Genomic DNA, 16,767 nt, shown 5'->3' with positions numbered 1-16,767 from the left:
TCATTTCTTTGTAAGTGGGCAAACTTACAAAATAAGCAGGGAATCAAATAATGATTTTCCCCACTGTATAATATTTGGGTGTTCTAAGTAATTTCCCAGCAAAAAAATACAGATTTTTACTTGAAAACAACAAATGTAAAAAAAAGCCTGGTCTTAAAGTGGTTAAACCTTTGCAAACTCAGATGGCAATCATACCTCAGTCAGCACTATTCCCATGACTGCCTTATAAATATATTTATAATTATATTACAATAAAATATAACCACCTTATTTCAAAAGAATATAAATATAACTCAAACATTAAAGCTTAGTTGAAAGCAGAAATCAAAGAGGTGAAGTTCAGCATTGCAGGACCATGGATTCCACAACACATAAACTCTATCATGTACATGGAATGGATTCCAGAAGTTTTCTGGATTTATATTTCTCTAATAAGGAGGACATGGCCTTTGCAGAGGATTTTTTAAAATTTCCAATGGGGATGATTCACTATCAGTTCAGCACCGGTATGTACAGCATAGATTGATGTTTTTAACAAAAAAGACTAATGTTGTTAATAAATCTAAAGCCTCGTACACATGATCGGATTGTTGGCCAACAGAGCGTCAGACTTTTGTCCGAAGGGCGTGTGCCGGGATCTTGTCTTGCAAACTAACGGCACACAATTGTTGGCCAACAACAAGTGAAGTTGTCGGAAAATTTGAGAAGCTGCTCTCAAACATTTGTGGCCGGCAATTCCGACAGCAAATGTTCGATGGAGCATACACACGATCGGACTTTCTGACAACAAGCTCACATCGAACATTTCCCGTCGGAAAGTCCGACCGTGTGTATGCGGCATTAGTCATTATATTATCACTTTTTATGTATTTGCTTGCAAAAGGTCAATTCACAAACATTATCATATTTGTTTTCTATCTTTAAGCCCCAGTTTACACTTGTACGACTTGTCATGCAACTTTGGACCCCAAAGTCACATGACAAGTTGCACCCCATGTTTTCCAATGAGTACTGTTCATATTTGTGTGACTTAAGACTCATGCACACAGGGTGTTTTTCCTGCTGCTTTTAGGAGCATCATGCGTTTTTTTTTTTACAGATTTAAAACGTCTTTCCATGTTATTCTATGTGTCCACATAGGCTTTTAGGAGCTTTTAGTGGCAGGGGCATTTTCAAGCTGCAAAAAAACCCCAGGCCAGTGCGCTTTTAGGCAGCAGCGTTACAGCTGTAAAAACGCCTGACATGGCTAAATGCATGTTAATGCTGTATACAGCATTAATCCGTGTCAAGCGTTTTTAAGCTGTAGTAATTGGATTTGGGAGTGGAAAATAGAAGAGGGCAGAGAAACGATGCTAAACGCTAACGTAGCATGTAAGGGGGAATCCTGCAAACTCTGATGTAAAGTGGAACTCTGTGCGCATTAACACCATTAACGCCAATGCAAAACACTTGTAAAAGCGCGTTTTTCCTGATGTTGGTACTGGCTTTGCAGCTTGTTTTTTTTTAACGCCCTGTGTGCATGAGGCTTTAAAGTCACAGCGACTTTAAAGTAGTTCCTGTACTACTTTGGTCAGATTTTCATGCAACCTGAGGCCCATAGACTTCAATGTAAACCCTCAAAAGTCGCATGAAAGTTGCACCTGCATCATATACATGTGTGTGCGACTTTGTAGAGTACACACAGTCACATGGTCTAAGCCAAAGGCACAAAGTCGCACTCGTGGCATAAAAGTTGCATCAAGTCACACTGTAAAGTTGCAGTGGAGATCACACAATTTTGAAGTTGCACAAGTGTGAATGGAGCCTAAATGATTAGAACAGATGTAGAGCAAAGTGACTGTTTCTCTGCAAATGGCACTCTGACCTCTTTAAACTCTCCTTACTCCCCCTCTCTCTCTCTCTCTCTCTCTCTCTCTCTCTCTCTCTCTCTCAGCTCCTTGCTCATCTGGTGCTTTCATATATGGAGGATAATGTGACATATAATGGCTGGCCTAGCAGGAAATCCCAGAGCCATATTATATATTGGTTGGGATTTTGTAAAGCTATTTTCATCTAGCAGCGTCATTAAATGCCAAATGTTATGAAAATGTGAAATCTCTTTTTTGGCAGTGAAATTAGTTTCGGGTAAGATAACATCTGAATCTCTAATATTCCTCCAGGTCGAGTTGAGGGTACATTTTTGATTGACATCAGCCTTGGTTCCTTCATTCACCTTCTTTATTCCGCCTCCAATTCCTTCAAAAAAATAGTCCTATTAAAATTCCAAGAGAAATGTATTATGGAACTGAGCAGATGGCTACATGACCGTACCGGAGCATATGATTGGTCGCATACATCATCAGCCGCAGCTGAGTTAGAAGGAACGAGGTGACTTGTCCCCTTTCTGATTTTTGCATTTTAGGTTACAGAAGATTGTTTCTTTAAAGGCAACTTCTATTATTTTTTAGTATATTTAATTTATTAAGTTGGTTAAAATACAAACTTTTTTTTTTTCATGTTTTTAGTCAGGTAACTTTGAAATATTGTATTTGAAAAGTTCAAATCTATATTTTCATCCAGAAGATGGAGCTCTCAGCTCTTTATAATGTTTTTATTCTGGGCTCTCCTTATCTACTGCGTTGAAAAAGCCTATTCACATTGTTTAAAGTAGAAGTCCAGTCAAATCTAAACATAACCCTGCTCTCACCCCCCATTCTAAGCCCTATACCAACTACTCTGTAAAGAAAGGATGTCTATGCTTACCTATTCTGAGGGCCCTAAAGTCCAAACCGACTACGGATGCCCCATAGTAAGCCTATGGGTGAAGAGTAATCACTGCTCAAGGTTGGTCTCCACCTGTACCACCTCAAGTGCACACTACCAGGTGCCGGCCCTGTCCATTACAGGCTTCACAGTAGAGGAAAAGGGTCTGGTCGGCCACACATCTGATAAAATCACCTTAATTTAGACATATTCCGAAATAGACTCTCCACAATGTACAATTGAGGGAAAATAGCACTAGCTGGTGTTCAATTTTCCCTTGATTGTACATTGTGGAGTGCCTATTTGGAATATCTAAATTAATGTGATTTTATCGGCTGTGTGGCTGACCAGACCCTTTTCCCCTACTGTGAAGCCCGTAATGAATAGGGTCAGCACCTGGTAGTATGCAGTGAAGGTGGTACAGATGGAGACCAACCTTGAACAGTGATTACTCGTAACCTGTAGGCTTACTTTGGGGTACCCTTAGTCAGTTGTCCCTCCAATACACTGAAGCCGGCTCTGGAAGCCGATCATATGACAACCAGACCATTTTCCTCTACCGTGAGGCCTATGGGTGATGTCACCACCCAGGTACTGCAGCCGTTGTTGGCAATCTCTCCTCTCCATGGAAGCCGGCTGCTAGGAAGATCATGTGACTGGACCAGAGCACCTTCAGAATAGGTATGTATAGACATCTTTCCTTTACAGGGCAGTTAAGATAGGGCTTAGAATGGAGGTGGGAGCAGGTTGAAGTTTAGAGAGTCTTTGATTGGACTTCTACTTCAATAGCTCAATCTGTAATTTATATATATAACTTAGATCAGTCACTCCTTGGAGTTGAGCAGTTCCAGGTCTCTCTAGTTTTTCTGATAGACATCAGCTTGGGTGTCATCAATGCAGACAAAGGATTTCAAATGCTTTGAAGTCAATAGGGGTACTTTTTTTGGTGGTCACTTTTGGCCCTTTGATAAGGGAGGTGTATTAAAAAATCCCAGCCGGCCTGTGTTGCATAACCAGCTGGTATTGGCTCATTAACATGTAGAAGAGAAAAGTACAGAGATCTTGTACTTACTGTAATTGCTCATTAACCACTTGCTTACTGGGAACTTAAAGCGGAGCGCTGCCGAAAAAAAAATTTTTAAAAGTCAGCAGCTACAAATACTGCAGCTGCTGACTTTTAAAACATGGACACTTACCTGTCCAGGGCGCCCGCGATGTTGGCACCTGAGGCCGAAGCGTCTCTCCGTCCTCGGGTGCTGCCGCCTCCATCTTCGGTAAGGGAATCAGGAAGTGAAGCCGTGCGGCTTCACTTCCCGGTTCCCTACTGCGCATGCGCGAGTCGCGCAGCGCAATACGGATGGTCCCTGCTGCTTCTGGGACCCGTGTGTTTCCCAGCAGGCAGCGGGGAGGGAGCAGGAAGTGGCGTAAATAACCGCAGATTCTGCAGCTATCTATGCCGGAAGTGGGTACAGATACCTGTAATATACAGGTATCTGTACCCCCCTCCCCCCCGAAAGGTGCCAACTGTGTCACCGGAGGGGGGGAGGAATCTGATGAGTGGAAGTTCCACTTTTGGGTGGAACTCCACTTTAAACCCCCTTCCTGCCCAGGCCAATGTTCAGCTTTCAGCGCTGTTGCACTTTGAATGACAATTGCGTGGTCATGCAACACTGTACCCATATGACATTTTTGTCATTTTTTTTCACACAAATAGAGCTTTCTTTTGGTGGTATTTAATCACTACTGGGGTTTCATAGTTTGTTATAAAATTTTGCAAACAGGTCATTTTTCTCCTTTATTGATGTGCGCTGATGAGGCTGCACTTATGGGCAATGATAGGCTGCACTGATTGGCACTGATAGGTTGCACTGATGGGCACTGATAGGTTGCACTGGTGGGCACTGATCAGGAGGCACTGATAGGTGGCACTGATGGGCACTGATACGTGGCACTGAAAGGTGGCACTGATAGGTGGCACTGATAGACACTGGTAGCTGACACTGATAGGCAACACTGATAGGTGGCACTGATGATGCAAACCGGTGGGCACTGATTGGCAGCACTGGTGGACACTGATTGGCAGCACTGGTAGACACAGATAGGTGGTACTAGTGGGCACTGGTGGGCACTGCTTTGCAGTACTTATGGGCACTGGTAGGTGGCACTGGTGGGCACTGATGCGGCGGCAGTGCCCCTCTGTGTGAGTGACCGATGTCCCGTTTACAGAAGCCGGTAATCGGCTTTTTTTTCTCCTCACGCTGTCAGCGCGAGAAGGAAAAGTCTATTACTTGCTTCTGTTTACATTACGTGATCAGCTGTCATTGGCTGACAGCTGATCACGTGGTAAGGAGCTGGGATCGGCCCCTTACTCCGATCTGTGATCAGCTGAGTCTCATTGACTGGATGAATAAGGTGAATATTTATGCATATAAAAAGAGAAAGGTAATAATAATTTTCTATAACGAGATGTATTTTATATATATATTAAAACTGAATTCTAGGCAGATATAAAAGACTCAGATTAACGGAGCTCTGTAATCATTTTAAATGCAAACAGTGTACCTGAATCCAACCTGTTATCCGCCTCTTGCAGTCTCTGTACTACAGGACTGGAGTGTGAGAGGAAAAAGCAGCACATGTTCATGTGGTGATAGAAGGAAGGAGCAGAGTGACAGAGAGACAAGACCATCACTGTGCTGCTTCTCATATCACTGTCCAGTCACAGAGTGGGGAGGGTCCAGGACAACCTGGGCTAAGAGGAAGTGGATTCAATGATCCCGGCCATCAGACTGAGGACATCAAGTGGCAGAAAAATGGTACTATGGGGGATATCTCTGGACTGAAGGTGAATATTGCAGAAAAATCTGGTTGTATTATTTTATTATTTTATCTTTTAACATGCTATTCATCTTTTTATTTGTATCTTGAGTTCTGCTTTTTTTTTAAATCCTAAAATTGATAGATATTATGGGTGCAACGGATCAAAACACTCATGGTTCGGATCATTCCTCGGATCAGAGTCACGGATCGGATCATTTTTCGGATCAGCAAAAAAAAAATCTCCCCACTGTAATATCCACAATCTCCCCACTGTAATATCCACAATCTCCCCACTGTAATATCCACAATCTCCCCCACTGCTGTAATATCCACGTCATGTCCCCACTGTAATACCCACGTCATCTCCCCCACTGTAATATCCACGTCATCTCCCCCACTGTAATATCCACGTCATATCCCCCACTGTAATATCCATGTCATCTCCCCCACTGTAATGGACATCTCTCCCACTGTAAAAGACATCTCCCCCACTCACTGTAATGTCCACAATCTCTCCCACTGTAATAGACATCTCCCCCACTCATGTTGAATTTTAAAAGCAGTGAACTTCTGTCAGATTATCAAACCTGTGAGATGAGCAGGGCTGACGCTGCTTTTAAAATTCAAGATCTAAGTAGTCAGACGGAGTTGTAAGTCCTGTATTTCACTATATAAACTGACTTTACTGTTATAAATACGTGTAAAATGCAAAACTCCGGTGGGTGTAACAACATGTCCGCTTTCCCCCTTAGTGTATCCTTACTGTGGACGAACGTGGGGTGTAGCAAGATGGCGGCGACGGGACGTCACTTCTGTAGCAAACTGCGATGGGTCGCCGAATATGTCGTTACATCGGCCAGAGGGGTGATTACATCAGAGCGCAGTTCGCCGCCGCCGCCGGGTTTACCAAGATGGCCGGAGCTAGGCCGAAGCCGCTCCGAACAGGTTGACCCGTTCGGATCATGGATCGGTGACGATCCGTTGCACCCCTAATAGATATAGTATAGAGCAGATATAAAATAAAATCATGTTTATTTGTATTTGATCAGAAATTAGGGGATGTGTTTTCCAGTGTAGCACTCTGATGTCTAGGCAGGGTTGCTCCTAAATATACCTGTCAGGTGTATTGGCCTTGGCCAATTGTTAGGAATTAATTGAGTTCACCCTAAGTCTGGAATTGCTGCACTTCTCTCTTCTGTCACTAGATGGACGCGTATCTGGTGACATTAGATAAGACAAGGGCATTGCAAGGACGGATTGGGAATGGATTAAGGTGTCTCAGCCAATGGGCAGGGATCTTCTTGGGTCCCTTGGCCTTCTGGGAGAGCCTATTTGTTTGGGTGGGGTCAGGTGTTCGGGGTTTCGGTGCCACCTGGACGGCTTTCTGGGTGGACGTGTGTTGTGCTGTCCGGGCTGCTAGGCCAGAGTTTGGGCCTATCCCCGGCTAGGGATGAGCCGAACACCCCCCGGTTCAGTTCACACCAGAACCTGCGAACGGACCGAAAATTCGTGCAAACTTTAGAACCCCATTAAAGTCTATGGGACTCGAACGTTCAAAATCAAAAATGCTAATTTTAAAGGCTAATATGCAAGTTATTGTTCTAAAAAGGGTTTGAGGACCCTGGTCCTGCCCCAGGGGACATGTATCAATGCAAAAAAAAGTTTTAAAAACGGACGTTTTTTCGGGAGCAGTGATTTTAATGAAATATTTCTTTAAATATCGTACCTGGGGGGTGTCTATAGTATGCCTGTAAAGTGGCGCGTGTTTCCCGTGCTTAGAACAGTCCCTGCACAAAATGACATTTGTAAAGGAATAAAAGTCATTTAAAACTGCTTGAGGCTTTAATGTAATGTCGGGTCCCGGCAATATGGATGAAAATGAGTGAGGCAAATGGCATGGGTAACCCCCCCAGTCCATTACCAGGCCCTTTGGGTCTTGTATGGATATTAAGGGGAACCCCGCACCCAAATTAAAAAAAGGAAAGGCGTGGGGCCCCCAGGCCCTATATACTCTGAACAGCAGTATACAGGCGGTGCAAACAAGACGGGGACTGTAGGTTTGTTGTTAAGTAGAATCTGTTTGTAATTTTGAACTGGTACATTTTTAAAGTGTAGCTCCAGCCAAAAAATCTATTTTTAAGCTTTTTGGAAAACATAGGGAATTGTTATCACCCCTGTAACATTTGTTTTGCTGTCTGTGCACCCACCTCTTCAGAAGATTTCACCTCACTTTCTGTCCCAATGACAAATGTTTTTTGAAAATTTGTGGTTTTCAGTGAAACAAGGATTGGTGATAAAGCATCAGTGGAGAGGAGACATGTTTTTCCCATATTAACTCTTACAGAAAAAAATTTCCCTTCCTAGGGGTAGATTTCTTTTTCAAATAACAGTTTTTATTAAACATATACGTAAATAAGTACAAAAGACAATGAGGGTCTAATACACTGGTTACAACTGGCCAGTGGCCTTGCTGATAGGTATTAAGCATTAAAAGAAGAGCAGCCAAGTACAGTATCTTCATAGTGAATTCCAGGTAACACTTAGTAGTCAACAAACAGGTCTCAGTTTTGACCTGAACATAGCCCAAGGAGGAAAGGGGAAAAAAAGAACAGAAGAGGAAAGAAGAAAAGAGGGGTAGGGTAGTGGAGGGGTGGAGGGGAAGGGGAGGCTCTCCCAACGGCTCATGGCGGGTCTTCACGTCTATGCCACTCTTCCCAGATCTTATCATGTGCCTCCAATCTATCTTGTAGTCTAGCCGTCATTTTTTCCATCAGCTCTATATCTTTTATTCTGGTGTATAGGTCTGTTTGAGTGGGAGGGTCTCGTCTTTTCCAGTGTAGGGCAATAATACATCTCGCGGCTGTAAGGACATGTCGGAGCAATTTCCCGGAGTGCCAAGATATATGTAGCCCAGACACTCCAAGAAGAAACAACCTTGGATCCATGGGCACCTGCACACCTAACAGACGGCTCAATAGTAGTTGCGTCTCGGTCCAGAAGGGGACTATTTTAGGACATGTCCAATAGATATGGTATAAGGTCCCTCTGTCTCTCATACACCTCCAACATCTATCCGAGCTAGTGGGGTAAATAGCGCGGAGGACATCTGGTGTCAAGTACCAGAAAAACAAAATTTTATAAGCTTTCTCCTTATAGAGTGTACAAAGGGAACTCTTAGCTTCCTGAGACCAGATTGTCCGCCAGGTGGTTTCTGGGATTTCCTCCCCCAATACTCTCTCCCATTGGAGCATATATGCATGTTTACCCTGGGTTGTGAAGCAATGGGAATTTAGTACCCGGTAAATGTCTGAGATTAACCCTCGTCTTGCTGTACCCTCCAACATTAAACACTCAAATGGAGTAGGAGCCGAAAATTGTAAGTTCAGAGCAAATGATTGAGCATAATGTCTAATCTGCAGGTACCCATAGAATACATGCCGGGGTAGGTCAAATTTTTCTTGAAGATCTGTAAATGATAGCAATCTGCGCGTACAGGAATGCACCAGGTGACCATAGTGGAACAAATCCCTTGTCGCCCACGGGAAAGACATCTGATGCATAAGGCCTGCAGGCATTCTGGGATTATATAGAAAAGACGTGAGGAGTGACCTCTCTGAACATAGCTTATGAACTCGAGATAGTTTACGCCAGAGTGATCTGAGGTGGAGCATGGGACCCAAAAGCTGGGCTGAGTCCACCTCCACCTTTGCATTCCAGAGCATACTATTTGGGTGGACAGGTGCCATCCATATTTTTTCATTTTCTGTCCATCTGTTGTAAAAACGTTGGGGAAACCAGGAGGCCAGGGCCCGCAATTGGGTAGCTTCATAGTATTTATGTAGGTTAGGAAATGACAACCCACCCTCTGAGCGCGCTGATGTGAGGACCGAGTGTGATATTCTGTGCCTTTTATAATTCCAGACAAAACGAATTAAATCTGCCTGGAGTTTCTGCAGTTCCGCATGTGGTATCAGGATGGGAAGTGTTTGGAAGAGATAAAGGAGCTTGGGTAGGATGGTCTTTTTAACAGAGGCCACCCTCCCTAGAAGGGAGATATGGTGGGCCTTCCATTTTTGCAGGAGATCCCTTATAGATCTGAAGAGGGGGGGGTAATTGGCTCAATATAGGGTAGAGCAGAAGGGAGTAATCTGTACTCCTAGATGTTTCAGGGATATTGTCTTCCAGTGGTATGGGAAGCATTGCTGTAGATGGTGAGTCTCTGATGTTGGGACGTTAATAGGTAACGCTTCAGATTTGGCTGCAGGTCCCATTCACAATTGGGAATGCAGGCGACAGGGTAAAAGGGGTCTTGACCTGAGATGTGGGATTAGTATATAGGTGTCTAATATCCTGCAGAAAAGGGCCCCGAAATCCCATGCAGTTCAACGTGGCGAACAGGAAAGGCCAACCAAGGCGGTCAAAAGCCTTTTCTGCGTCCAGTCCGAGAACTAACGCTTCCAGCTTGTCCCTGTTCGCCACGTCTATAAGGTCAATAATCCGTCTCGTGTTATCCCCCGCCTGACGCAGGGGGACAAAGCCCACCTGATCCTTGTGTATTAAAGAAGGGAGTATCAGGTTCAATCGCATCGAAAGGAGCTTAGTAAAAAATTTTAAATCAGAGTTTAGGAGCACGATTGGCCTGTAACTGGCACATAGTGAAGGATCCTTGTCAGGCTTGGGGACCAACGTGAGGAATCACCTCTGCATGTCCGGGGGAATAGTAGTTTTCTGGAAAAAGGCATTAAACAGCTTACACATATGGGGTAAAAGAATCGGGAGAAATGTCTTGAAATATTCATATGGGAGACCGTCTGGGCCGGGAGACTTATGTGAGGGCAAAATTTTGATGGTGGCTGTCAGTTCTTCTTCTGTGATAGGGGCATTGAGGGAAAGTAGGTCTGATCCCTGCAGTTTGGGAAGTCCGCTTTCCTCTAGATATTGTCGCATGCGAGTGGTCAGATCAGGAGAAAGAGGATCCTGAGGGATCTCAGGGTCATTATACAGGGTTGTGTAGAATTCACTAAAAGCCCGAGCTATATCTTGAGGGTATGTTAAGAGTGCTCCCTGTCTATCCTTGATTTGTTGGGGGGTGGACATGTGAGAGCGTTCCGACAGCTTGCGCGCTAGGAGGGAATGGGCTTTGTTGCCTTTATCATAGTAAGTTTGTTTTAACCGAAGAAGTGCTTTCTCTATATGGCCCATTGCTAGGTCTCGGAGGGTGGTACGTAAACAGACAACTTTTTAAAGGAGATGTATGGATGGCAAGGTTTGTAATTGGAGTTCTAGGGCTCTGAGATCTCTCTCAGCTTGAATTTTAGACGCTATTGCATTTTTCTTCATGGCCGAGGAGACCGCAATACACCTCCCCCTAAGGACTGCCTTGTGCGCCTCCCAGAAGGTGGAGAGGGTTATATCAGAGGTGTCATTTTCCAGAAAGTAATTCTGCAATGTTGATTCTAATTCCAATTTAGATGGGGTATGTTTAAGGAGGAAATTATTTAATTGCCAGTTGCATGGTTTACGAATAGGGTTACCTATATCTAGGGACATAATAACAGGTGCATGATCAGACCAGGAGATAGGTAAGATCTGAGCTGTCTTCGTGGCGTGAAGAGTGGCATTGTTGACAAAGTAGTAGTCTATCCGGGAGTGCATACGGTGAGGGGCTGAAAAAAAATTATATTGTCTATCCCCCGGGTGTAAGGCCCACCATGCATCAAATAAGGCATGACGCCTATTTATTTGACGAAATAATTTGAAATCTCGGGCGGCGCGGGTCTGTGGGGCTGTGGGGTTAATCACGTGTCGATCTAGACCTACTGAGTGGGATAGATTAAAGTCCCCACCGATTATCAAATAGTCATTGGGAGATCTAAACAAACGTGCAAGTACCTTGGATAGAAAGTGTATCTGATGGGTATTAGGGGCATAGAGGGTACAGATAGTGACCACCTGCATTTGCCACTGGCCTCGTAGAATTATGTAGTGTCTCCTCGGATCTACAAAGGACTCGGAGCATTTAAATGGGGAACCACGCTTAAATAGAATAGCCACTCCTGCTCTTTTGCGGGGGCTATGTGCTTGGTAAACTTGGGGGTATTGTCTAGATGCAAAGGTAAAGGCATCTCCCTTGTTAAAATGTGTTTCCTGCAACAGGACTACGTCCGCCCCAGAATGCCTGAGCTCTCTCAATGCCAGATGCCTTTTCCTGTTTGAGTTCAACCCGTGAAAATTAAGTGACATAAACTTAACCATGGTCACTGGTGTATGTGCGCTCAAGATTACTTAGCTTATCCAGCCGCGAGACCGCTACCACGTCCCAGCAAAGAGGAGGCCCATAGATGGAATGCGTCCAGGTGACCTTCCCGATCCAATGGCGAGCCAGGGAAAACAGGGGGGTGGGGGGGAAAGGTATGAGAAGAAAAGTAAACTTTGCGATGAAATTCCGGGCAGTCTATACCGCCCGGGGTCTATTAAGTTCCAGTAGGTTACCCCGATCAGAGCCCCCAACAATGGCCCAGAGCAGGGGAACATAGAGAACCGCTTTAAACACAGTCAACAGTGTTCAAGATATCTAAACAAGGTGACAAAGGGGAACTTTGGTAGGTTAAACCTATAGGGGGACTAATGACCAGAAAAAAAACTACCACTGTCAAGTCTCCATCAGGGGGTGCCCAATGTTACATAGTTACATAGTTACATAGTAGGTGAGGTTGAAAAAAGACACAAGTCCATCAAGTCCAACCTATGTGTGTGATTATGTGTCAGTATTACATTGTATATCCCTGTATGTTGCGGTCATTCAGGTGATTATCTAATAGTTTCTTGAAGCTATCAATGCTCCCTGCTGAGACCACCTCCTGTGGAAGGGAATTCCACATCCTTGCCGCTCTTACAGTAAAGAACCCTCTACGTAGTTTAAGGTTAAACCTCTTTTCTTCTAATTGTAATGAGTGGCCACGAGTCTTATTAAACTCTCTTCTGCAAAAAAGTTTTATCCCTATTGTGGGGTCACCAGTACAGTATTTGTAAATTGAAATCATATCCCCTCTCAAGCGTCTCTTCTCCAGAGAGAATAAGTTCAGTGCTCGCAAGCTTTCCTCATAACTAAGATCCTCCAGACCCTTTATTATCTTTGTTGCCCTTCTTTGTACTCGCTCCATTTCCAGTACATCCTTCCTGAGGACTGGTGCCCAGAACTGGACAGCATACTCCAGGTGCGGCCGGACCAGAGCCTTGTAGAGTGGGAGAATTATCGTTTTATCTCTGGCGTTGATCCCCCTTTTAATGCATGCCAATATTCTGTTTGCTTTGTTAGCAGCAGCTTGGCATTGCATGCCATTGCTGAGCCTATCATCTACTAGGACCCCCAGGTCCTTTTCCATCCTAGATTCCCCCAGAGGTTCTCCCCCCAGTGTATAGATTGCATTCATATTTTTGCCACCCAAATGCATTATTTTACATTTTTCTACATTGAACCTCATTTGCCATGTAGTCGCCCACCAACATTATTTTGTACAGTAACCGTTTATGGGGAACTGTGTCAAATGCTTTTGCAAAATCCAGATACACCACGTCTACGGGCCTTCCTTTATCTAGATGGCAACTCACCTCCTCATAGAAGGTTAATAGATTGGTTTGGCAAGAACGATTCTTCATGAATCCATGCTGATTACTGCTAATGATACCGTTCGTATTACTAAAATCTTGTATATAGTCCCTTATCATCCCCTCCAAGAGTTTACATACTATTGATGTTAGGCTAACTGGTCTGTAATTCCCAGGGATGTATTTTGGGCCCTTTTTAAATATTGGTGCTACATTGGCTTTTCTCCAATCAGCTGGTACCATTCCAGTCAGTAGACTGTCTGTAAAAATTAGGAACAACGGTCTGGCAATCACTTGACTGAGTTCCCTAAGTACCCTCGGATGCAAGCCATCTGGTCCCGGTGATTTATTAATGTTAAGTTTCTCAAGTCTAATTTTAATTCTGTCCTCTGTTAACCATGGAGGTGCTTCCTGTGTTGTATCATGAGGATAAACACTGCAGTTTTGGTTACTGAAGCCCCCCGATTCACTCGTGAAGACTGAGGAAAAGAATAAATTCAATACCTTCGCCATCTCCCCATCCTTTGTAACCAGATGTCCTTCCTCATTCTTTATGGGGCCAATATGGTCTGTCCTCCCTTTTTTACTGTTTACATACTTAAAGAAATTCTTGGGATCTTTTTTGCTCTTCTCCGCTATGTGTCTTTCATGTTCTATCTTAGCCGTCCTAATTGCACCCTTACATTTCTTGTTGCATTCTTTATAAAGTCTGAATGCTGAGGATGATCCCTTAACCTCGTATTTTTTGAAGGCCTTCTCCTTTGCTTTTATATGCATTTTTACATTGGAGTTAAGCCATCCAGGATTTTTGTTTTAAATTTATTACCCAATGAGATACATTAGCTAATTCCCTTATTCAATATGCTCTTAAAGCAAACCCATCTCTCCTCCGTATTCTTTGTTCCTAATATTTTATCCCAATTTATGCCTTTTAGCAAGGTTTGTAGTTTAGGGAAGTTGGCTCTTTTGAAATTCAGTGTCTTTGTGTTCCCTTTATGTTTCCTATTTGTGTGATTTATACTGAAACTAATTGACCTGTGATCGCTGTTACCTAAATTGCCCCGTATTTCCACATCCGTGATCAGGTCTGTATTGTTGGTAATCAGTAGATCCAGTAATGTTTTATTTCTAGTTGGTACTTCTACCATCTGACCCATAAAATTGTCCTGCAAGACATTAAGGAACTGGCGAGCCTTAAATGAATGCGCGGTTCCCTCCGCCCAGTCTATGTCTGGATAATTAAAATCCCCCATTATGATAACACTTCCCATCCTTGCTGCTAATCCAATTTGTGATAGGAGATCCGTCTCCACTTCCTCCCTCAGGTTAGGGGGCCTATAGCATACTCCTAGTATTATTTTCCTCTCAGCTTCATCCCTTTGGAGCTCTACCCATAAGGATTCCACCTCCTCTCTAGCTCCCTCAGTGATGTCATCTCTCACATTTGCTTGTACATTATTCTTGATGTATAGGCATACCCCTCCCCCTTTTTTACCCTCTCTATCCTTGCGGTATAGGGTATACCCTTGAATGTTTGCCAGCCAATCATGAGAGCTGTTGAACCAGGTCTCTGAAATTCCCACAAAATCCAAATCCTCCTTGTACAACAGTATCTCTAGTTCACCCATCTTGTCCGCCATGCTCCTGGCATTGGTGAACATGCCACATAGTTTAGACCGGTCGCATATTGTCCTCGTATTGGGTGTTTCGAGATTGCAACTATGTTCAATGTTCAAAACAAATAAACAGGCTGGGGGGGGCCTAGGGGGAGTGCAAATATGGTTGATGAGTGGGGCAGGAGAAACAATTATGGCAGTCAGCTTTTCTTAGATTTGGTGGATCCTCGGGGAGAGTCCCGGTCTCTGGGACATTTAGTTGGGGGGATCTTCTGCCAGACCGTTGGAGGCGGCGTTGGCAAGTCCACTAAGTCCCAATCAGGCAGACGTGGAGCGGGGATCTCCAAGATGTCACAGAAGTTGTTCAAGTCTTCTGGGAAGCGTAGCACTGCTGCTTTTCCCTGTCGATGAGCTGTCAAGCTAAAAGGAAATCCCCAGTGGTAAATTATATTGTTCTCTTCCAGTGAACTGAGTAGAGGTTGAAGGAGTCTTCCTTTCTGCAGGGTGATCCAAGATAGATCTGGGAACAGCTGAATTTGTGCATTTTCAAAGACCACCTTCTTGGAAATGCGGGCTTTTCGCATGATGTCTTCCTTTAAAGGGAAGGAATGGACTCTGCATATAACATCGCGGGGTCTGGAGGCAGGCCCCTTAGGGCGTAGAGCTCGTTGTGCACGGTCCATTTCTATGGGTTTGTTTGGGGTCCCCCCCCAAGAGATCATTGAATAAGGCTTGTAGGGTTTCGTGTAAGTCCTCAGGACCCTCTGACTCCGGTAGGCCCCTGACTCGGATATTATTTCTGCGCCCCCTATTGTCCAAGTCCTCAATATGGCGCTGCATATTCCAAAGCATTAGGTGGTGGTCAGCCCCCTGTAACTGGGTGCGATGTACGGCTAGCTTTGTCTCTTGAATTTCTTTCTCTGCCATCTCTACTCGCTCCGAAAGATGTTTAAGGTTGACATGGATTGTTTGAATTTCCGCTCGGCAAGCAGATTTGACTTCCTCAATCAGGAGTTTAAAGTCCTCTTTGGTAGGAATGGCTTGGAGATACTCCTGCCATGGGGGGTTTGCTGAGATCGTGGGTCATCCCCCATGCGATACTGAGGTTGTTGTGGTGGAGTGGGTGCTCTTTGAAAGACAGGGGGAGGTGCAGGTCTCCGTGGCTCCCAGGGCTGCATTTGGGGGTCCTGCGAGCTCCCCCAGAGGGGCATCTGTGTAGGAGAGGGAAGGCCACAGGCCTGAACCTCCATAGGGGCCAAATTCGGGGAGTTGACCACCTGGGCATATGACAGTGTCTGGCCTGTACCCCGCTCTGCGGATCTGGAGGCACTGTGGCAGGCTGGTCTTTGCGGCTGAGGGGAGTCAGGGGGTAGTAAGCACATTTGCTGAGGGGTATGTCCTCCATGCTGCGCCTCTGACCTGATTCCTAGTCCCCAGACCCCCTCTGGGTCTGGTAGTGGTGGAAAGTCAGTGGATTGCAGAGAGGGGGTCGGGGATACAGTTCCTCCCAGGGACAGGACCGGGTCCGAGGCCGTGCGCAGTAGCCGCGAGAAGGCCTTGGAGCACTGCGTATATAAGGCTGCAGTGAGGCCTGGCGTTGTGTCCCAGGGATTGTTCAGAGGCTTCCCCTGTAATACGTGGGGTAGAGACGGACTCACCGCTCGGGATCCCTGACATCGCAGTCCGCCTGCCTCTTGATCCGTAGCCGATGCGCTCTGATGAGGTGATGGCGATGTTGAGCTCGGCTGGAGCGGCGGCCTCGTGTAGGAGGAAGATGCCGCCGGCGCCATCTTGTCCTGTCCGTCGTCAGACATGGAGGGTGGCTTAAAGTACCCATGAAGGGTCGCTGAGGAGCCGGAAGGTGGCTGGGATGATCCCCTAGGTTTGGAGGATCTCTTTCTGCTTCCACCCATATACAGGTGTTAGAAATCCCCCTAAAAGGCCTTGTAGCTGTGGGCTGGTGGAGAGCTAAGCGCTCAGG

The 16,767-nt window shown here is 45.1% G+C and overlaps 1 protein-coding gene across 1 annotated transcript in view; it reads left to right on the top strand.

Moving 5' to 3' along the window:
- Positions 1–292: 292 nt before the first annotated feature.
- The window catches only part of LOC141111274 (indolethylamine N-methyltransferase-like), a 60,001-nt gene continuing 43,526 nt past the window's right edge, over positions 293–16,767 (top strand). The window contains exons 1-2 of the mRNA XM_073603418.1: positions 293–506; positions 2,160–2,367. Coding sequence (XP_073459519.1) covers positions 356–506; positions 2,160–2,367 — 359 coding nt within the window. The 5' untranslated portion in view covers positions 293–355. The remainder of the gene's footprint in view (positions 507–2,159; positions 2,368–16,767) is intronic.

Source organism: Aquarana catesbeiana, linkage group LG10 (assembly GCF_042186555.1).
Source record: "Aquarana catesbeiana isolate 2022-GZ linkage group LG10, ASM4218655v1, whole genome shotgun sequence".
In the NCBI taxonomy this organism is placed as follows: domain Eukaryota; kingdom Metazoa; phylum Chordata; class Amphibia; order Anura; family Ranidae; genus Aquarana; species Aquarana catesbeiana.
The sequence above is the reverse complement of the archived record's forward strand: the minus strand, read 5'-3'. Positions and strand labels throughout refer to the sequence as shown.